Genomic DNA, 23,962 nt, shown 5'->3' with positions numbered 1-23,962 from the left:
TTATTTTAAAATAAGTTAATACAAAGTAAACTACTTGGCTTCACAGTGTCCCACTGAAATGAAGTCATCTACTCAAAATGTGAAAGTAGGTGTTAAGATTAGGTCAAGACAAATAACTTATATAATTATAAATTCATATTGCCATAATAAACTTCTGCTTCAACTTCCAGTATATGATATCTTAGTTTTGTTCCCTCCCCAAGATTAGTAATTGAAAGGAACTACTTCTACTCAAGTTATTACACTTACTCTAACACTCTTATAAAAGCCTCATTAAGAGAAGTATAATTATTTTACAAAATAGACCTCAAGACAAGTAGAGTAAGGGTAAATTGAATAATTATTGAGGTAAATCTAAGTAACTTTGAAACATATTTAGGTGCTAGAGTCAAAGAACATCCTTAGCAAATTTAGAATAACTTATTATGTTAAACATCCAGAAAGATATGTGAGTCTACCAAGGCAGTATTCAAACGCAAAACAAATTAAAGAAATTTAGTATTTCCTAAGAAGACTGACATACCATATTAAAATATTAACAAGATTAAAATTATATTTCAACTTGAAATGTCCCTGTTGTTAATAGTTCACCTCTTACATGTCAAATGTCTGCTCATGAGCACAGAAAAGTTTTAAAAGAGCTCTAGTCATAAAATAACTACCAAATTCCTAGGCACCTGGCACTAAAGGAGTTCGTTGTGGAGAGAAAAAGTCAAGCTAAGTCTACTCAATTATCTGAATAACAGACTTCAAAGTGGGCATTGTTTTGGTAGATTTATTTTTCTCCCTAATGATGATAAAGGCAGAAAAATACAGAATAAAGAAGAAAAACTAGGTTTGAAAGAACGGTAGCTATAAAAATTTCACCTTTAGAAAGTATCATAGTAATATATCACTTGGAGGTAGATACAAAACTTTATACTTCAATAATATAGGATGAGGTTATAGCAAGCCTTTTTTTAAATGCACAATTAACCTGTCAATAAACATTAAAATCAAATGATTTAAATAAGCTCTAAAACACAGTAGCTTCTTCTTCAAGATTTTCATCCTTGACACATCACTTAAAATTACATTCTTCCAAAATTCTGTCAGACTTGCTAAATTGAATATTATTTTTTTAATTCCTATTTCATATACATACTTAGAAGAAAAAATCTTTTTATTTTCACTGTATCTGCCATAAACCAAGCTTCTCACTTTGGGAAAGGTACTAAACCTCTGTGTCTTCAATTTCCATCTGTAAAAATGGAGATAATAATAGTACCTACTTCATAAAAACACTGTGAAGATCGGCTGAGTGAATATATGTAAAGGGCTTAAATGAATGCCTGACACATGGAAAGCACTCAAATTTTAGCTTATCACTTAAAAAATTATTTTTATAATCTATTATGGTTTCCATCTTTTCCATTAACTTTGTTAGAGAATATAATTTACCAATTATATTCTGATATTAACGTGGCTGGTTATATTTCAAAGATTAAAACATATTTACCTAAGAAAAATTAGAAGGTATAAATGTCTCGTTATACAATGATATCTTAATTTATAGGTTATATAATAACATAGCAACACTGCAAATATAATGTAAGGATTCAAATACTTTCGTGACAATTAATTTATATGCATTTTTCAATTTGCAGACACAATTTGTTTCCCTAGAAAAGCTTCCAGGAAAAACTGGAGAACAGTGGAAAGTTTTCATATATTCTCTAACTCAAGTCAAACTCTGTACTATGCAACATATTCTGATAACAGACCCCATTTCTGTGTCAGCCACCACCAGTAAGGCTTTAATACTCAGCGTGTGATGAGAGATGAAACCAAGTGTGAACAACTTTCGGGTCCCATGAGTAGGCTGACTGTTAAAGCTGTCAGGTTCAATTGCATCATTCCACATTATTCAATGCCCCTAACTGCTCCCTAATTGTGAGGAGCTTAACGTCTTCAAAACCATTGTTTAGGCTCATGCTGAAATGTCCTACAACTGAGTTTCTGTAAGTAGTGGGAGGGATTAAACTGTAGTTAAACCATCACTAAACACTCATGACTGGACAAGATGACCGCACAGAATAACCAACAAATTCTAAGGCTTCCTAATTGGTTGCTATCTAATCAATATATCACCTATCTTTTGGAGAAAAATTGAGCCCCTGGGACTACAGTGACTACTGAAGTAATTTATGAACTGGAAAAGACGTTAGTCAACAGTTGAACCTAAAATGGCTAAAATGCATATATCTAGGTTAACTTGGAATTATGAGTTTTATAAGAAAAATTTAATACTATTTTTAATAAAAGAAATGCTTCTGTAAAATTTTTCTCACTGGTAATCAGGCTTTTCTGTAACAGTTGAAATTAATGATGTCATATTGTAGCATCAATGTGATAACCTTAATTCCAAAGTACTTTATAATCTGCAAAATACTTATTCTCACATGAACTTCATAACATACCTGTATAGCAGGCAGAACAGGTATTTAAAGTTTTCATTTTATGTATGAAAAAAATTGATGCCCACAAATTGAAAATACCTGACTACAGTTACACTTGTGTGTAGCAAAGCTTCTGGAACCCAGGATTTCTGACTCGAACTTCTATTTTGCATTGTGTCACACCAATGGACACAGTAAAATCCCTAATAATATTTTTCAAATAGACTCCTCTTGACAAGGAGGCACATAACTGGGACACTCATTTTTATGGTACTGAGCAGTAAACCAGACAGGAGGCTCAGGAGTCAGACTGCCCTGCTTCCAGACTTCAGTTCCATCACTTACTAGACATGCGACCTTGTATGATTACTTAACCTCTTCACCATCCAAGTGACGTTACAAAGCACTTAAAAAACTTATTACTTAAAAAATTACTCAGAATGTTAACTTCTTTAAAATTACAAGTCATTATGAAATTATTTAAAACAGATGACACTTTTCATTCTGACCAATCAAGTCAGAGATCCTCTGAAGTCAGGTGACTCTGCCTGGGAAACCAAATCATTTTCTCAAAGAGAATGAAAATGTCATATCAGACATCATTTGAAAGAAAATCAAGGACTACACATAAGTTAGCTCTGCAACACACACAGACACACACACACACACACAATTATGATGTTGGAAAACAAAATATTCAAAGCTGACTGAAGTAAAAGTTTCACAGAAATCTGTAAAACAGTCACTAAACGGTATCTTTAAAATACTTAAACACCTGCATTTACTAAATATCACATAAACCTTAGAAGTTCCTTTATTTAAATTACTTAACCTATGTCATTTTTTATAACACTAACAGTAAACAATGAACCATGATCATCTACATGAAGAATATACTGAAAAGCAAAACCTCAAATGCAGAATATATTAGAATACAATTTTTTTCATTACATTTTTCAAAACATTACATATTTTTTTTAAGTTTTTTTTCAAATTAGGGCTGCTAAACATGAGATGCCCCCATTTTTACCACTGTCTCCTACCCCATTAAAGGCACAAATCTACTCTCAGTTTTTAATTTCTGTTAGCTTCCTGGTCTTACCTCCTTGACCACTTTGCAGGGAACAATTCTTACGGCAGCGAACAAGCCAAACGAGAGGCTTGTCTGTCTGACTTAAAGCCAAGGCTAGAAAGATCAAGAATGACCTCTGAGTTTTTATCCTGCTGGCACCAAGCCAGTCACTAAAAATTACTACTTTCATTAAGTTTTTTGGGGAGAAGGAGAGAAGGCAAAGCATTAATTCAAATTTAATGTTTCTATTCTCTGATTTATATATTTTTAAAATATCTGCTTGCTGGTGTCAAGGTTTTCTTAATAACTGTAACAAGACTTCCATAATTACATCTTAAATACTGATCATTTTAACTTAACCACTTAATTTTAAATCAATTATCTATAAAGAAACCCTAAACAAAAGGCTAAGATGCGATTATTTAAACACAATGGCTTGCGTGATTTGAAAACAAACAAGGCCTATATGAAAGTTGAACCAGAAACCAACTTTTGTCACTTTGAAGATTAAATTACCAAATGCATTACAATTTTAAGAGTTCTATCTAAACATTCAATTTATCTTTAACATTTTTTGTATCCTTTCCCTTGCACATTGCCTAGAAAACTCACATTTTGCACATTTACTACCAATACTATTGTCTCGGGCAGCTAAACTGAAGTAGTTCAACTGAGAGGTCAACGTGCCTCAGTTGCCTGGAGACTGATGGTTGCTACAGCAGCACCAGATAAGCCAGGCTAAATAAACTCCAGCTTGAAAGCAGTAAGCATACACTGCTGGACAGAAACACAGATGCAGTTGTCTCATCATGCAGCATTTGCGTCTAACGGGATGATCATATTTAATAAGAGACCCATCTTACTGAAACATGGAAAGAGGATAAATAGTAAAGATTTAAATTGACTGAATCCTGGATTACTTGCAACTATGATTTCTTTGTTCTTCAGTTGAGTCATATGTGCAGTGGAATTTTCCCTCTAGCTATAAATTTCCCTTCACTACCACTTCCCCCACTGACCTCCCTAATGCCAATCCCAAAACCACAAACATAATGAATAAGAAGAAACGAGATTTTTGCTTAATTCAGGCTGGAATTAACCAGAGAATAATTAAAACAGACCTATATGAAAAAGAAAAGAAAAATGCACATTGAAAATGTTCATGTGAGACTTTGTCCAAGGATATAAAGCTATCGACAGCATATGGTTACACTTAATTAAAATTAAAAGAGATAAAACTATTTAGAAAGGCTATTCTCACATTTATCCTTCCACCCTCTCTAACTCCAAATCCGTATTATTATGGCTACTTCACTAAGGTTAGTGAACTGAGCTAAAGAAAAACTCTCCTAAACGAGTCAAACTCCTCTTATTCAGATTGAGAGGTTCATCAAATAGTTAACGTCCATTTTCAAAGATAACACCACCAAATATGCCACTGATTTTATGTGCTGAACTGTCGTTTATTCTAATACATGACCTAATTATAATGGTGATTGTTTATACTGCACCATTACATACTTTAAAAATAACTTAATCTTGTGCTTTGATGTACAGCTTACAGAAAAACTGGAAAAGTGTTTCCTTCTAATGGTCCACACAATGGAAATTATGAACACATACATAAAGCCTAAGTTTACAGCAACTTACAAACAACTACTTAACTAGTTATTTGTAACCAGACATTTATCACTGTTATAATTTTCTCAAAAAGTTAACATACTACTAGAGCTTTGGATAAAATGAAAGTAAAATTATAAAGAATTCCAAAAAAATAAAAATATATATACTTTAGGAATTTTAAATTATTGCCTTTTGGGAAATGGGGGGGAGTAGAGGAGGTAGGGATGTGTGTGTGTGTGTGTGTGTGTGTGTGTGTGTGTGTGTACAGTTTGGCCCATTTACTGTCCTATTTGTGTATGTAATTCAAGATTATGATTTTTCTGATTTGACTTTTGCTTTTAAAGCATTCCTGTAGGCTAGGTCACCTATCAAGTCACCAACCTAAAGTGGAGGAAAGGGATGTAAATAAATGCAAAACAACCAACACAGTCACCATTATTTACAATATTTGTGAACATTCCTTCTCTCCCACTAGGAGGAAAGCCATATAGTGCTGAAAGGGATCATTTACTCTTTATCCTATATTCTCCTACACTAGGAGTTTTAAGAACTGAGAGAGCAGATATTCATACATTATTTGCATGATTTTTAAAATTATAAAAGGAATTTATAAAACCATAAAAGTCCAAAACTGGTTCATACTTGTAAGTGCTACTTTTTAAAAGAAAGAATAAAAGCTCCCCACAAATTTATATTTTATGTTGTAGGACAAACCTAGAAACTCAGAAACTGAAAACAGTAAGTGGGTATCAACTTATTCGTTTGTCTTTTCTCATGAGTATCATGTAAAAAGGTCTATTATTTCCACTAATATGTCAATACAAATTGAGACACTTTATAAATTCCTATAAGGAAGCTCTATTTTGTTTCCCTCTCCTACAATCAAACTTACTTTAAAAATGATGACCCATTGACCCATCAGACTCATCGGACCCATCCACACATTACTTTATGGCACTGTAACAATTTACCTGAGTTGTAGCAACAGCAGGAGTTGCAGTCGATGCTGCTGATGGGGACAGAGCTCCTACTTGTTGCAAATGCCCAGAAGACTGCTGAGGTAAATGAGAGCTGGAGACAGGAGTACTAGATCCGGAGCCAGATACTACATTTGGAAATGATACTGCTACATCATTGCTGTTATAAATACCTGCAAGAAAATAAATATTTTATAACTCAGCAGTCAAATTTGTCACAGAACACAACATTAATCAATAAGTTAGAATACCCACATTTCCTCCTGATCCCTCACCTCAATGATAAATTTCAATGATGGTGGTGAACAGACAAAAAGTGTACTAATAACTGAATAAATAAATACTGACTTTTCATAAAACACTTGTCTGAGAACCTAAGTCATTTTTATATATCAAAAATGGTTTTGCTAATAGACAGGGATCACATCAGAAAATACTTTATAAAAACAATAAGAATTTTAGAAATTCCTAAGAGCAATGAAATATTTCTTAAGTAGGAGAAGAGTGATTAGTGTTGCATAAAAATCACCTGATAAACCTTCCAAAATGCAGACACTAGAGCCCCAGAACTCATAATTGAAAAAGTCTGAAATGGGAAGACTTTGCTTTAAAAAGGTCACCCATGCTACAATGTAGAAAATAAAATGGAACAGGACTAGATTGGAGATTCGGAGACAATGGCGGGACACAGCTATGAGAATAAAGAAAATAGATGGATTCTAAATATATTCAGGAGGTAGAATAAACAGGCCTTCATGACTGACTGAACCAGGTGTACAAGGAGGGGTGGGAATGGAGGGGGGACAGAGGATTAAAAAAATGATCATGATGTGGACTACTAGGTAGTGGCAACATTCTCTTCAAGGAACAAGGAACACATTGGCCCCATGGGAGTAAACAGCAGAAAGAAAGAGGGTAATGAGAGAGCGGAAGCAATCCATTCTTTACAAAAAAAAAAAAAAAAAAAAAAAAAGGTGGATGCAATGGAGAAGGAGAAAAAAAATTAGCAAAAGTTAAGAGGGAACAGGGAGTTAATGAAAAAAAGATGTTTTGGGGTTTTTTGTGTGTGTGTGCATGTGTATTTTGTTTTTGTTTTTTTACAGATGGGAGATCACGGTCACATGCTGATAACAAAGAGCCCACAGAGAAAGAGAAGCTCTTTGAGGATAAAGATAGGACATGAGAATATCTATAAGCCAGTGGGGTTCTCAACCCCATTTTTGGTTGTCAAAATCAGGGAATGTCACTGGTGTCTAGTAACAGAAATGCTACTAAACATCTTAGGACAGCTCCTCAAAAGTAAGAATTACCTGTCCTATAGTGTCAATAGTGTGGAAGCTGAGAAATCCTGCTATAGACTAAAGCTCTTGGGAGGGTGGGAAGGAATAAGAACTTGACACTGTAACAAGAGGAAAGCAGGAAAAAAAATGAACCTAAGTAGCCTGCAGTCAAAAAAAAAAAAAAAACTTTTCAGAAACTACAGTCCTTGAGGACTATACTTTGTTCTAAAGAACATAATTATTGATTCATAATAAATAAAAGCACCTATAATCTTAAAACAAGGGGAATAAAAGAACTGGGATATTTTTGAAGGCCTTACAATTATACTTGAGGCTCCTAAGATATCTATGATTTCTCCAGAAAAAAAAAAAAAAATTCATTCAACAAATGCATCTATTATGCAAATATCTGAGAGAGCTCACTATTTGCCAGACATTATTCTAAGTCCTGGAGATACAAAGCCATCTAAGATATGTGGTCTCTGCCTTCAAGAAGCTTAGTGGAAAAAAGGGACAATTATAAAGGACTGAAGAGTACTATGAAAGAAACACCCTAAGGGGACTGAGTATCTAACCCAGACCCCAGGTAAGAGAGGGAAGAAGACAGGGGAGCCTTTCGAACTGATTTCTAAAGGAGCTGCAGAACAGAGGCAAAGGGTAGTTTGAAGAAGAAACATGCAACTGAGAGCAGGGCAAATTCTAAGAACTTATAAGTACTATCTGTATAGGTTAAGCAAGAAATAAGGCAATAAATAAACAAACAGGAATTAGATCAAGAAGAACATGAAAAGTTAAAATGTTAAAAGTTAAAAAAAAATCAGAAACAATAGGAAGCCACTGAAGGACTGTAAACAGAAGTTTGGTGTGATCGGATTTGGGTTTAAGCAAAACATAAATCACTGGCACAAGGCAAAGACTAAACTGGGGAAGATATTTAAATAGAGACTGAGAAAGCTGTTAAGGATTGTTACAAAAATACTGAAGAGCATAAATAGGGATTAAACTAAGGTAAGAGCAAAAGAGACATTACAAAGGCAAAGTTCATAGGACAGGTAACTAATTAGACGTGAAGAATAAAAAAGCCGAGTCATTCTTGACTCATAAGCACCAGCAAGTGGATATGAGAGTGGCAATACCAATCACTGAAGCAGGACTAGCAACTGTACCCAGGACTTGGTTACTATGTGTGGGTCACTAGCACGATAGCCCAATGAGGTAAATATCACTCTCATTTTTACATAGGAGGAAACAGAAGTTTAAAGAAATAAAATAACTTGCTTAACGACCTACTAAGTGGTAGAATCAGATTCAAATTCATAGCTGTCTGATTCTGTAACTATAGAAACCACTTCCTGATACAAGTTTGAAGTTCAGGTTGATCTTTGAGATGCCTGTGGAACACAGAACTCCTATATAGTCTAGAACAGAATGGGATAAGCCTGAAGCTTGGCAGAAAAATCAGACCTAAAGATAAAAATCTAAGACTTAGAAGCATAGTGAAGTTAGAATAAGTAAATATGAAAACTCAAAAAGGCTTTCTGTTGATGTATACTGTGTTTAAAAATTTTAACTAGTTCAATTTAGCAACATGGAAATTTCACATTAGAAACTCTAAGAATTCTAATTTTTCCTGAAAAACTGAAGCTGGGTCAACACTGGATACTATATTCCGAAACAGCAACAATCTGCTGAAGCTTTAGACATAGATTCTTTAATCCACCAGCATCCCATTATTCCTTATTCTCTCTTCCTCACTCATTTATGTTATCTACCTGGACACTGTAAGTATTTGATTTATAACTCCTGATATGGAAGCTGGTCAAAGCCAAGAAATGGAAAAATGAGATCACCCAGGGAAAAGTTCTCAGCAGGATCAAGAGAAAAGGACCAAACCCTAGAGAATATTACTATTAAAGGATAAACCAAAAAAAGCCCACAAAGAACTGAGAGAATCTCAGAAACCACTTGGAGAATTTCAATGGAAAGTTCAAATGATACTAATTGGCCATTTAGGTAAGGCCAGAAAAAGGAGTCACTAAAGGTGACAATAAATCTTGGCAAGATAACTCTTTAAAGAAGTTTGGCTGTGAAGAACAGAAAAGAGATAGCATGTAAATGAAGCAAATGTTTACAAACCTTATATTACAAAGGACAGACATATAGCTGAGAAAAAATTTTTTTCAGTTGTTTACCCCATAGTTCATTCAACAAATATTTATTGAGGTTCTTATTATAAAAAAAGGCACTGAAGATAGCAAAGAACAGAAAGGAATTCTGCCTTCAAAGACCTTATAGTCTCATAACAGAGCTAATAAGTATTCATAAGTTAATGATACAGGAAAGTTCAGAGGAAAAGATTAGGGTAGAGGAGTTCCAGAGAGTAGTTACTTGAACTCGGCTTTTTAAAAGTACTTAGTTTTCCTTTTTTCTTTTTTTTTAAATGATGAAAAGCATACTATTCATGGAATCTCCAACATTCATAACTAAAAGACAAAAGTTAGCTGAAGGTGGCATGATGAAATTGTTCTTTTCTATAAAACCAAGGTAACAACTAACTTAAAGGCTTTTATTTAAGAATATCTTTGTAAAGGCTCTAGCAATGCCTAATATACAGTAAGTTTCCACAAATAGTAGCTATAGCTATTTTAGAGTTAATGCTCTAATTAAAAATTTACCTTTAAGTCAGGAAAATACAATACTGTAATGGTCAGGTCCCCTAATGTCCTTTATACACTTTGAAAACTGCAAATACCATTACCACATGCAATAATATATCATGAAAGTATAATACTGAGATGCAAAATTGTGGTGATTGAGGACCTTTGATCTCTAAATTTAATGTTTTTATATTATGTTAATTAGTACTTAAATGGGAAACTGCACAGCTAAAGTGCAGTGCAATGATCACACTCCGAGACTATGTTTGGTACTCAGGTTACTGCTATAGAATAGAATAAATCAAAATTTTGCTTTCCTATCAAGGCAGGAAAGCATAAAATTCTCTCTCTATATTTTTTTTAATGAAAATCACTGATACTTCAACTCCCTCATATCTCAGGTATGATTGGTACAGCATAAACAGTTTACTAAGACCTTTAGATCTTTTTTCACAAGGCAAATAATCCTCCTTAGGTTGCTCTGTATCTGCTTTGTTTAACTTTACCCTATTTCCATCTTTTACAAGTTATATGCTATTTTAATCCAAATCGAGGAGATAAGTCATCATATTAAATAGAAGTGAATCCCGCAATGCACAAGCTCTAGGAAAATAGCCTGAAATTCATCTGCTCAGGCTAGAGAGTAGAAACAAAGATGCAGAATGATACAGAGTGTGACAATGACATACTGATTCATTCATCTATTCATTCATCTACCCATCCACCTATCAATCAGATATTTATTGAGTATCTATCTATTAGAAGACAGGCACTGTGCTAGGAGCAAGGAATAAAGTATAGAACAAGACAAAAAAGATTTCTGCTCCCCAGGAATTTGCAATTTAATTAGAGGCAAACATTAAAACGAACGCATGACTATTAATTGTGACAAGTGCTATGAAGGAAAAGGGTATACATACTATGAGAGCAAAAAATTAGGAAGCAGAAAAGACCTGTCTGAAGAAATGATATTTAAGCCAAGACCTAAGTAGAAAAGCTTGTTCAAAAGACAAGGGGGTCAAAAAAAAAAGTAATATGGCTAAAGCACCATAAAGTGGAAAGAGCGGTAGAAGACAAGGTTGGAGTAAGGGAAGGAGTATATCTCACGGGATCTTGTAAACCACACAGAGGTGTTTACAGTTTATGCTAAGATCAAAGGGAAGACACCAAAGGCAAAGAACATGCCTTAGTTTTTAAAAGATCATTTCTCTAACTGCTATGTAGCGAATGATCCGAATGATCCGAAGGAGGAAGAGTGGAAACGGAAAGGTCATTTAGGAGGCAACTCTACAATCTAGATAAAAGATTATATCCCTCTGGACTAAGGTGGTCATGATATTGAATGTGTGGAAAGAGGGGGATCTGAAGTACATCAAGAAGTTGGAATCACCTAAACCTGATGGTAGACAGAATAAACAACAATATTATAAATGAATCTCAGGTTTCTGGCTGGTGATGCCATTTACTGAGGTGGTGAAAAATGGAACAGGAAGAGTTGATTTTTGTTTGTAAAAGAGCAAAGCAGCCAGTTTAGGACTAAGTCCTGAAGACCTCTAACCTTTCAAGGATGGTTAGTGGAAGAAAAACCTGTAAAGAAAATTGAGATCAGTAAGGTAAGAAAAAAACTATGAATGTGGTGTTACTGAAGCCAAGAAAAGACTTTGAAGAAAGAAGAGGCACATGAGCTGCATCACAGGATGCTGAAAGGCTAGCTAAGACACAGAATGAAAATGTCCATTAGATCTAGAAACAGAGAGACAGATGGTGATCTCAGAAGAACAGTACAGTGTGGGCAGAGCCAAGAAAATATTGTTTAGACCTAAGCTCTTATTAGCGTGCCCACTGCAATTATATAAAATCGTTATATAAGACAAAAGTATACCTCTCTAGTGACAGAAATTAGTGTTCGCCAAGCAGAGTTCCTGCTTCCCAGTTTCAAAATGCCTAAAAGGCCAAATCAGTACCATATCAAGTTGCTTGTTCAGCAAAGAAGAGTAAATAAATGAGACAGTCTTGAGGAATATTTAACTAAGTAAATGATTAAGCCTGATGAGTTATCCCTAACCAAATCCCAAGAGACTGAATAGTCTTTTCTGGAGGTTAATGCGGTTTATAGTAGTTAAAAGTCCAAATCCTGCTCCCTCATGCAAATAACTTAACCCCTCTGAACCTAATATCCCTCATCTATAAAATGAGGCTGGTATCAATGATTTTATAGGGCTGGTGAAAGGATTAGCTAATATATGTAAAGCACGTACCAATATTATTAGTATACTGTCTACTACATGGTTAGCATTTGATAAATAGCAGCCATATTATTAAATACGAAGGAGGAATGATATCTATTAACGTTAAAAGAAGTAGGAGAATATAAACAATAACAGAAAGCTTCCATAGTTAATACTGCCTTAATGTCTGTTCCCTTTGGTGACTAATGTATTAACACAAGATATTCTATATTTTGGCTTTCCCTTTCTAGATTGTGGACTATGTCTCCATATGATCAACATATTCATTACTCAGAGTGGATAAAATGAAATTTAGAAAAGAAGAGCTTTTTTTCCTGAGACTCTTGGCCACCTTGATGGAATATGGGTATTCCTAATTCTCCGTGGGCAAGCATTTATTATTTCTTAGGTTGCTCTATTTTTACACAGTTTAATTAACAATGTTGTTCATTATGTATTTCTTCTTTTGACTTTACCTAATTCTATAAACACTTATTAAAAAATTTAAATAGATGGAAAAGTAGAAAAAATGGTTGATATTTTTATATATTTTCAAATATTTTGGTGCATAATTTATAGTTTTGTTTTGCTTACTTAGCTGCCTATGTACTAAATATAGAATTTCTAACTCTTTTACACTGAACATTCATATTTTCCTATTACATTATAAACAATATTTAATGTTTTTAATATTATTTTGATGAAACCAACTAAATATTACACAGAAGATATCATTTTATAATATAAATATTTTATGTGGCTAATATGTGCACGCACAATACTAGATGCTGAAGATACTACAAAAAAGAAAATAGACAGCATTCTTGCATTCGTGAAACTTAAAAGTATAAGAGCTAGACATTAAATAATCACACAAATATTGGTGCAATGATGACAAAGTAGAATGTGTTGTGACAGACTATAAAGGGTACCTTAATTAAGATTAACAGTATAGGATAAGCACCCGTGAAGAACACATAAACTAGAAGGAAGTCCTTAGAGACCATTTCTGTTGTTTTTACCTGCCTAGAAGTGTTTCCCATTTATTTTCCAAATAGCATTCTATTTTCCATCTATCCCTACCCCCATTTCATATACTTTTGGCCCAGGAATGAGCAGGTGGCCCAAGCCAAGACAATCAAACTGTATCTCTTGAATGCATACTCAGAAGGGTAGAAAATAGTCACAACTAAATTAGTCTAATGGTAGTAATATTAGTCTACTAATTCTTGTTTACCTACCCCTTGAAACACCCTTATTTCTCTTCTCTCAGAGGTCTGGGATGGGATTTTTTCCTTTAATTCTCTAAAATAACCATACATACCCAATAAATTATTTTTTCTGCTTAAATTTGACATAATCCATTTCTGTGGCTTATGTACAACGGACCCTAACTGATACATCCAGTATGACATAATGAGAAAAAAAATAAGATGCTTAAAGATGAAGCTAAAGGCAGCCCAAGAGCCAGCTCATATAGAACCTTACAGGCCAGGCCCTAAAGGACTTTTCGATTTCATCCTAATGAAAAGCCATAAAACATTTTAACCAAGAAAGTGGCATGACCAGAATTATATTTTTAAAAGATCACTTTGGATACAATGCAAACAATGCCTTGAAAGACAACAGAAGAGCAGAATTGGGGAGATGACCAAATAGCTATTATTAATACCTTAGACGAAAGATTTTAAATAACTTAAACTTAGTGAGAATTATGGAGTGACAGCAGAGGCTCAGGATTTAGCCAAAAGGAATCTCCATACTAAATTAGGATAAAGGAGAAGCCACCAGAAAACTAAAAAAAGAAATGGTCAAAATAGTAGGACAACCAAGTTGCTTATTTTACTTTTTTTTGGTTTTATTACGGTGATACTGGTTAACAAAATCCAGTAAACCACAATGAAATACCATCTCACACCTGTTAGAATAGCTGTTATCAACAGGACAAGTAATAATAAATGTTGGAGGGGATGCGGAGAAAAAGGAACCCTCACACACTGCTGGTGAGACTGCAAACTGGTACAGCCACTATGGAAAACAGTAGAAAGGTTCCTCGAAAAACGAAGAATTGATCTACCATATGATCCAGCAATCCCTCTACTGGGTATTTACCTCAAAGACTTGAAAACGTATATCCAAAAAGATATTTGGCACACTGATGTTCATAGCAGCATTATTCACAGCGGCCAGGACATGGAAGCAACCCAAGTGTCCTACAATAGATGACTAAAGATGCTGTGGTACATATATGCGGTGGAATAGTACTCAGCCATAAGAAGAGATGAAATACTGCCATTTACGACAACATGGATGGACCTTGAGATAATCATGCTAAGCAAAATAAGCCAGACAGAAAAAGTTGAAAACCACATGGTATCACTTACATGTGCGATATAAACCTAAAAGCAACAAATGAACAGGACAAACAAAGAGACTCATGGACACAGACAATAGACTAGTGGTTACGGGTCGGGGGAGACGGGGTCAAAGGGGTCAAATATGTGGTGAGAGAAAGAATTCTAACTATGGTCGGTGAACATACAATGCAAAATATATATGCCTTACTGTTGAACTGTACACCTGAAACAACCAAGTTACTTATCATGCTGGGACGGGACAGAGGATGAGACGGGATGGGAAGGGAAGTCCTCAACAAAAATAAATATGCTAAGAAGTTATCTAAGATGAAGACTAAAATAATATCTACTAGACTTGGCAAAGTAAAAGCTATTCCTGAGTGGAAGAGCAGTTGCAGAAGCCAGTATGAAGTGGTTTGAAATATCAATCAATGAGAGAATTTCTGCTTCTGGCAATGGGGGAGACTAAATAACCCAATACCCATCCTAATTAAAATGACCTAAGAATGAATAGTTAAGTCCCCAGAAAGTAAGGAAGATCCTTAGGAGTCAAAAATGAAAAGGAAAGAGCTTTACCAGGTTGTCCTAGAGAAGCCAGCCTGTGTCAGTAACCTAGGAGCTCTGGCTTTAATGCCCATCACAAAAAAAAAGGAGAGAGAGAGAAAGTTGAAAGTTAGGCCTCCAATGGTTTCAATCTTGTGAGACTCTATGCAGAGAAACTATCCAACCCAACCTGGTCTTTTGACTGTGTGCTAATAAACTGGCGTGGCTTTAAGATGAGAATTTTGGGATAATTTGTTATGGCAGCAATAGAAAACTAATATACTTGCACTGCCAGAAAGTAAGGAAGTGGTCAAAGAATAATGAGGGCATATCAAAAGGACATGGAGCCAGCTTAAAGGAGCTCTCACAGGCTAAAGTGAGAACAATTTGAGTATCACAATAAGTGAATTATAATATATAAGATTCCCTAAATCCATACTGATATAAACTGCAAGTTTGACAAGGAATGGAATATTTACATAGTCTAAAAGTTTATTCCACAAAATACTGTATATTAGATGTCTTATATAATTATAAAGGAGGAAAAGAAAATCTTTTCATTGGAAAAGCCTGATTATGTGCCATCTAATAGATAAAATGGAAAGATAACTTCTATGATATCCTGCTCCCAAAAAACAACCTGAATCTAATAATGAAAAAAACATACAAACTTTAATAGCATCTGAAGACTAATATGGCAGTGTTAATTTCCTGCTCTTGACAGTTGTGTGTGATTCTGTAGTGTGTCCTTACAAACACTTAGGTATTCAGGTCTGACAGGGCACTATGTCTGCAAAGTTACCCTCAAATTGTTTAGGAAAATAAAAGTTCTCTAGACTATACTCTCAACTTTCCTGTAAGTTTGAGACTGTTTCAAAATAAAAAATATTTAGATGAGAGAAAAGAGCTATACAGTGTTTAAAAAACAAAAGAAAAAGAAAAACGAAACCAGACCAGGTCCATTTCTAAAAGGTTCATGAAGAATTCCAAAATACACGTTCACTGAAACTCTTTACTCATCAGTCAGGTGAAACAATCAATTGAGCTAAATAGATGAGGAGTAAACAAAAAAAGATCAAAAGAAATTTCCCAGATAAAGCACAGAAAGATTAAGAAATGGAAATTATAAAAGAGTGGTTAAAAATGTGTGTGTGTGTGTGTGTGTGTGTGTGTGTGTGTGTGTGTGTGTGTATTTGCAAAGAGTGGTCAAGAGACACAAACAACAGAATGAAAGTCCAAATATGTCTACCAAAAGTTACTGAAGAATAGAAAGAGGGAGAAGCAATATTTTAAAATATAATGGCTACAACTGTGTCCAGAATTAATTAGACATGAATTCTCGCAAAAAGGAAACACAAGAAGTCCCAAGAAGAAAAAAGTCACACCTAGACATACGGTCCCAAACAAAGAGAACATCTTAAATGAGTGAATGGGGTAGAACAGTTTGAGGAGTAGGCACACAAATAGGAACGCGGGATTAAAGGAGTTTGGGTCTCTTGGTTTGGGTTTTTTTCAAGAGGAGAGATAGTAGAGCATGTTTAAATAAAGATGAGTGATGGTGAAAGAGAAAGTGAGGAAACTAAAATGATAAGGTCTGTGAATGGGGCAGAAAAGGATGCGAGCCAGAGCACAAGGACCAGTCTTTGACTGCAAGCAGAACTGGAGAGAAGGAAAAAGGATAGATAGAAATCAAGTCGATTTGCAGAACTGGGTATTGAGAAGATGAAATTTTTTTCTGTGCATAAGAGACAAAGACATCTAACATACATCAAATGGGGAAGGGGAAGAAGAATTTTAAAAATCACGGCAAAAAAGTAAGGAAGGTTTCCTAGAGACATGTATTAACATTGTCAAGCAATTTAAATGTCAGTTAAGGCTAATATCATGAATTGATAATGACATGAATTTGTACATGGTGTGATTTTTTTTCTCTAGAAACACTTAGCACTCATAAGTATAAGAATATAGGTGGTCAGGTTAATGAGATGAGACACACCTAAATTAATATCAATCATGAGCCTAGATGAGAAACATCATGTGGTGCATTACATAGTGCTTTTGTTTGTTTGTTTGTTTCTTTAGCTTAAGAAAATTAAAAGGAAGGTTTAGTAGGGAAAAACTGTCAATTAAAATGAAAAACATAATCTTATTAGATGTGGCAGTGATTAAAACAATTTGCCATTCTTCATTAAAGGTTCTTAATTTAAATAAAAACATAAAAGAAATGACCACATTTAATTTTAGAAAATGAAGGCAAACAAAAAACTACTCTACAACCTATAATTTTAACATAACCTCTATGATAATAATTTTATCTAACATTTTATTCTGTAATTATTCATTTATATTTCTGACTCTCCCATCTAGAATCTGAGCGCCATGAAAACAAGAATCATAACAAGAAAATGACAGTCATTTGCCATGTATATATTATTTTATGCACAATACATATTCAATTTGTTGTTCTGTTTGGTGTCTAAGAAAATATATCATGGATATATTTCCAAGTTGCTAGGTAAGCTTCTTAAATATCACTTGATAATCAAATCCAGGAGATGCTATAAGAAATATGAGTGTAATTCTTACATTTCTAGTACTTCCAATTTTTTCTATGATAAATATCTCTGTAAGTCTAGCCTTTTTATATGTGTACCATTTCCTTACAACAGAAGTCACTTCTACTTAGTCCTTTTAGATGTCTCCCCAAGAAGCACATTTTATCAATAGTTTATGTTTTAGAATTCTTTTGCCTTTGAGATCTTAAAATTTCCCTATAATGTGTCCTGAAAAAGGATTTTTCCTTCCCTCTTTTTTCTTTAGCACTCTAAGGGCCGTTTCAATCTAAGATCTCTCAACTTTTTAAAGAAAGTTTACCTCCATTATTTCTTCAGATTATTTCCTCCTCTCTTTTTCTCTCTCTTTTTCTGGGGTTCCTGTTTCCTGGATTCTACTTCTGTCCTTCATATTACATTGGTAGGTAGGTAGGTAGGTAGGTAGGTACGTAGGTAGGTGTGTGTGTGTGTGTGTGTGTGTGTGTGTGGTCGGTCTTGGTCCTCTCCTCCTTCCTAGGGATTTCCAGGGACTTCCTTAATCTGACCTACTCATTAATTAATTTTGCTCCCTGGCTGCATCTATTGTGCTATTTATCACATTTATTGTGTTCTTTACTTTGACTATTATAGTTTTCCATACCTAAAACTTCTACTTGTTTCTTTTTAATATTTTCTTTGTTTCAAATTATTATCTTCTCCTTTCATATATTTATTACTCTAATTTCTTTTCTCTCTACAATTCCTTAAGGGTATAAAATCAGATTTTCTATTATTGCCAACATGGATTAAATAAAGATTTTTGGTTTCTTAAATCCTGACATAGCCAGAAACAACTTTCAATATAAGCCTTCTAATATACCTTTTGAATGAAAATATTATTTGCTCCTAATATTACAAATTTGATGGAGAAAAGTCTGAGAAGCATAAATTCATATACCTAGCTATTATTATATAAATATATTCCTCTGTCAGGAATAAGCATATATCTCCAGAATCTCTAAAACAAAATGGCCCTCCGAGTGTGAAACAGCCATTTATAGGAACAGCTCACCATAAAACATAGTCTATAACTCCAGGTTTAATCAAGGTAACTGGGACATAATTCCTGTTAACACATGACTAGGAAATAATGTGAAAGTAAGGTGCAAAGCAATCAACTGCATTATAGAGAAGGAAAAATATCAAGAAGATGATAATCTTTAAACACGATCTAACTTAGTGTGTGTACTCTGAGGTCAGATTCACTAAGCACGCAACTTCCCAGTTATAATTTGTTTTCCCAAGATTACTTTAAGGAAGACAAGCAACATTTGGTATTCTTGACAGTTATGTTTTTATCACAAATGACTAAATTACATTCTTCTCTACCATCACTTCTGAGATATTGGCTTGAGTCAGCCCACCTGTTCAACTCTAGGTATAATGGGCAAAACCAAAAGAAGGCTAATATAATAATCTCTGAAAGAGATTATAATGATCTGAACCAACAATCCATAGTCATGAGGAAGAAAAATGAATTCTGAAAATAATAATGAAATTAGATATAAAAGTCATGTTAGGAAGATTAATTAATTAGAGAAAAAGATTTAGAAGGTACCACTTGTTGACACATTTAGTTAAGAATAGGATGAGAAACAGACAGATACACTCCTACCAAAGAATACAAGAGGAAAGGAGTCTCTGGGGACTGTGACATTACAAAAGAAAAACACAATTTTACATATATAGGTATCATTACTATTTATTCTATATAATCATTAAAATACTAGTCTGAACTATACTAAACTGACAACACTTTTGTAAACACATCCAAGCCACTACACGTACCTGAAAACAATAATCTCTGTGGAGGGGGGAAACCTATTTTTAAAATTTCTAATTTAAACATTCATTAATCCAAAAATATGAAGATTTTTTTAAATTAAGGTTTTGTTTTTGTTTTTTCTTTTTCCATTGAATGTTTCCACAGCTATTACCTCTGTCTTCCTTCAGGCTGACTTTTTCTACTTGTTCACTTGACTGCTTTCCATCTGTCCAGATTCTTTGGTCCATCACATATTCCTCTCTTCCATCTTAATCCTTTACCTTTCTAGAGTCTTCCTTTCCACCTACTAAGCCTTTCCTATCTTAAAATAAACTGGATCCGATCTCTTTGCCCTCTCTATCAACATTTCTAAGCCATGATCATTCTCAGAGTTTCAGTGATTTATTCCTATATAGACTACTTTCAATTTTCCTTCATGTCCGAACTCTAATCTTATCTATTCATTTTCACACTAAACATTTCTACTTAAATATCTTGTTGGTAAATGAACGGCCATCCTCTCTCAGCTACTACCATTCAGTTCATTGACAATTACTACCAGGTCTTCTTGCATAATATATGTCCCAACAATCTGAGTTCCATTACCCTCAATTGGGCCCATGATATTATTTGGCTAGATTGTACAAAAATCTAATTGGTTTCTCTGCTCAAACATTAGCTCCTTTCAATCTTATTATGCTATAACCAGATGAACCTGGGTTTCATCTTTTTTCCGAACTTGAACACCAACAACTTTCAACTCCTTGGCCTAATATCTAAGGCTGTCACTCCTCATATATTTCACATCAAATATCAGCATCACCATCACTTTACACACCCTGTGTATTCTCATTTATGTGCCACTGTTGGTGTTATTTGTATTCCTGGGGTTGGGAGCCTGGCTCTGATTTCTATCTTCAAATAGCTAAATTCTATACTCTCTTTACAAGCATTAGGTAAAATGTTATATTTCTTGGACATCTAATTCTCTCAGTTCAAAGTAATTTTCCCTGACCTTAAACTCTTATTGTACTGTAGATCATTAGAGAAGTTCTAACTACATATCTTGAAATTTTTATTTATATACATATTTCTCTTTTAGCTTTTATGTTCCCTTAAAAGTGGGATCCATTTGCAGTATGATATACTTATTTACCCAAAGCAACTAACCAAGATCTCAGATATAGAAAGAATTTAATGTATACTTGTCAAATGAAAACAGTTAAGACACTCTTGGGAAGTTCTATATTGCAGATACTCATATTATGCATGATTAGTTTTATAAATATGTGAAACAGATTTTTAGAGGAGGGCAGGGGGTAGAGTATAGAGTAGATGCATATATTAATTGTTTAAGAGTAGTGAATTCAGAATACACATGCTCACTCTCAACTGATCCAGAAGTATTTAAGAGCTTTTAATTACAGAATTAAAGAATTATTATAAATCATAGGATATGGTGTCAAATTCTTCTTTCCCTCAGTAAGAAAGAAGGGTCATAAATGTAGAAAGTGGTATTAAAAATTAAAACTTAGACATTTAGACCCGGGGATCCTAAAACCACCCTACCATATCTTAAGCAATATGACAAATCCAAACAAGCACAGCAGTAAGAACATGATAACATAGTTCATCCCACCAACCATCCAAGATTATGGAGAATTTCTTTCAGTTATCATTTTTGTGACTACGGATCTCTAACATTGCTTTACCTTTAGAACCATGCTTGAGTTTGGTACATACCTATGAATTTAAGTTCCTGCTTTGTTAGTGCAGAACTGTCATCTCTGTCTAAAGAAAAGACACACTTTAATTTTGGATTTTTAATAACCAATCCCTAAAAACCACCATGATAGACAAGTGGGAGAAAAAAAATCAGTAAGGTTAAGGTTCCAAAACAAAAACTTATGGAAATTTTAAAAGTCATTACAAATTTGTTTTCACTAAAATTAAAAAGGTAGCACTCTAGATTATTAATGGCATTACCATTTAATTAACTTAAAAGTCATTCTTACACATTCATTTTCATTTACATAATTCCTTCACTCAACAGGAACTTCTCAGGTTTTGCTGCAGTTTCAATGAGAGCCTTATAAATTCATTTTGCTTTGTAGTAGTTAACACGCATTTTTCTCCCCAGTATCTGCCTCACTACCCAGATGGTAATAATCCTACGTTTATCACTCAAGAGTCTTTGAAGTCTATCTTCCTTCTAGAAACTTACAGTGATTCAAGAGACAAAGTAGCCTGCATGCTTTGAAATGGAAAAAGTCTTACTGTCTTATCTATAGTGTATGTCTTTTACTACTTAGCAAGGCTGCATAGTATTAGTCAAATTCCTTCTTACACAGGAACAAACAAATGGAACGAAGAGTAGCATTTGTTGTATCCTGAGAGGTAACAATTTATTATATAAAAATAAAGAACACATCAACTAATCGGATTAAGAAGGAAAAACAAGTCTATTGTGATAAAAAAGAAATTAGATCTAGAATGACCTATATCAATGGTTCTCAATCTCCACAATGTCATGACAACTTCTCCCACCAGTAATATCTCATAACACTTAATCAATTTCAAATGATTAACAGATAGACTGCAACTGTTATGCTTGTATATTATCCATCTCTGTTCTTAGATCCCTACCTTCTTAATGCTTCCCTAAAACAAAAAGGGGACACATGTAAAGAACCTAGATCTACTTTCCTACAAACTATTCCAAAAATCCTGAGTAGGATCCCATTCTTAACAAAGAATCTCCACCCGAAAATCGATTAGCACTCACATTTAGTCTCAATTCTATAGCAGATATCTATGAATAATTGGTTGGCATTACTTTGCTTCTTCTATCAGATGAGATTTGTTTAATGAGCGTGGTCGTGACAAACTCTAAGCACCATAATTAAAAGGAATTTAAAAGCATAGTAAATGGGACACAGAAATCAATTAGTAATAGTATGCTGCTGTGAAAATAGATCTAAGCTCTTTAGCTACTTTAATCTACTATTTCAAAATTATATTAAAAGGGAAAATTGCCAAGACAAACAAATGAAGCAACTGCATTACTGCAAAAAACCAAGTTACGACTGGCAGAAACAAGACTGCCTAATGCAAAGTTTAATTCTCGAAGGAAATGAACATATTACCAAGAATATATGAAACCTATTCAAGGACTGTGTAGCAACTGACAACGATTTATCCGTTCAACATTTACAGAGAATCAAACTGATGAGATAAATACCAATGAAATAAAGAGGAGTAAAACGCCATCTCTACCCTAAATGAGTTTATAGTCTAGTGAGAAAAAAAACTTGTCAATAGATTATTAAACCCAGAAAGTACTAGAGCAAAATCATACCTGAAATAGGACAATGAAAACCATGTTGATGATATGCTATTTTCAAGTGGACCATGAAAAACCTAAACTATAATCCCAGCATGCATATTACTTGTCTCATCCTTATAATATGAAATATATACCTACTAAACAAAATAGAAAGTTACACAGAGTTTAGTAATATCATGAAATCTATATTCTCTTAGTCAAGCTGGCTAGTTCCAAGGCACCACTATAAAACCAAACATTATAAAATGCAAAGCATTTCACTTCATGGTTATCTACTTATTAAAGTTGACCCTCCAGATACTGTTCTTTAAAATATTTAAATGACTATTCTGCCTTTCCAAATTACCTTAAAAGTTTCCAAAATTGATTGAAAGATTTCTATATTATATCTTTCTCATACCTATTCTGTTTTCTTTTTCCATTGTTGGGACAATAATTTTAATAATATTTCTTGAGTTTCCTAAATTTCTCTGGTCACATAGAATTCATCCCACCAAGCCTAATTTGCTCTTTTAGATTGGTTGGTGAGGTGTTTTACTAAAAATATTTTTCTCTGTATTGATGATATTCTTATTTCCTTATCAGAAAACACCAATTTCAAAAGTTTATAGAGTATTTCACATACAGCCAAAAGAACAACCAACATTAAGTCCCAAGATCCTTCTGAGAAACACCAAATCAAGATATATGCTCAAAACTCAATGTCTACAACTATTAATATATAATATTTCCTTGGTCCTTTTAAGTATTTTAAAATGCCTCAATGAACTAATAAATTTTAATTTTATAAAGTTCTGTATAACATTTTGAAATGGATCAGATGATACAGAGTAAATAATTAAAATAATTCAGTTTTCAATTTTTCAGAGTCTCAACTAGTGGAAGAAATTTTTTTTCAAAGTTTCACAAATGTGAGACAAATATGACTAAGATATAGATCACAGAAACAAAAACAACTGTCTGGAAGAGCAATAAAGGTAGAATGAAAAAGGCAATAGAAAGTACAAGAACCTAGAAGTATTATAAAAAAAGTAATAATTCTATTAAAAAGTATCAGAAAATATTTTGCAAGAGATAAACATATG

At 33.8% G+C, this 23,962-nt stretch overlaps 1 protein-coding gene across 21 annotated transcripts in view; it reads right to left on the bottom strand.

The window, feature by feature from the left end:
* Positions 1-23,962, bottom strand: part of MLLT10 (MLLT10, histone lysine methyltransferase DOT1L cofactor) — a 188,877-nt gene that overhangs the window by 19,587 nt on the left and 145,328 nt on the right. For 13 of the 21 annotated variants that reach the window (XR_002781365.1, XM_011364391.2, XM_011364388.2 and 10 more), the window contains 2 exons: positions 21,275-21,322; positions 6,105-6,283 (listed from right to left, as the gene is read on the bottom strand). Coding sequence is in view for 20 of the 21 variants with exons in the window: in XM_011364391.2 (XP_011362693.1) it covers positions 6,105-6,283; positions 21,275-21,322 (227 nt within the window). In the remaining variant the exon portion in view is untranslated. The remainder of the gene's footprint in view (positions 1-6,104; positions 6,284-21,274; positions 21,323-23,962) is intronic. The other 8 variants (XM_023533128.1, XM_023533129.1, XM_023533135.1 and 5 more) reach the window with 1 other exon arrangement.

This window comes from Pteropus vampyrus, unplaced genomic scaffold (assembly GCF_000151845.1).
Source record: "Pteropus vampyrus isolate Shadow unplaced genomic scaffold, Pvam_2.0 Scaffold96, whole genome shotgun sequence".
In the NCBI taxonomy this organism is placed as follows: Eukaryota; Metazoa; Chordata; class Mammalia; order Chiroptera; family Pteropodidae; genus Pteropus; species Pteropus vampyrus.
This window is presented reverse-complemented; position numbering and strand designations above follow the sequence as displayed.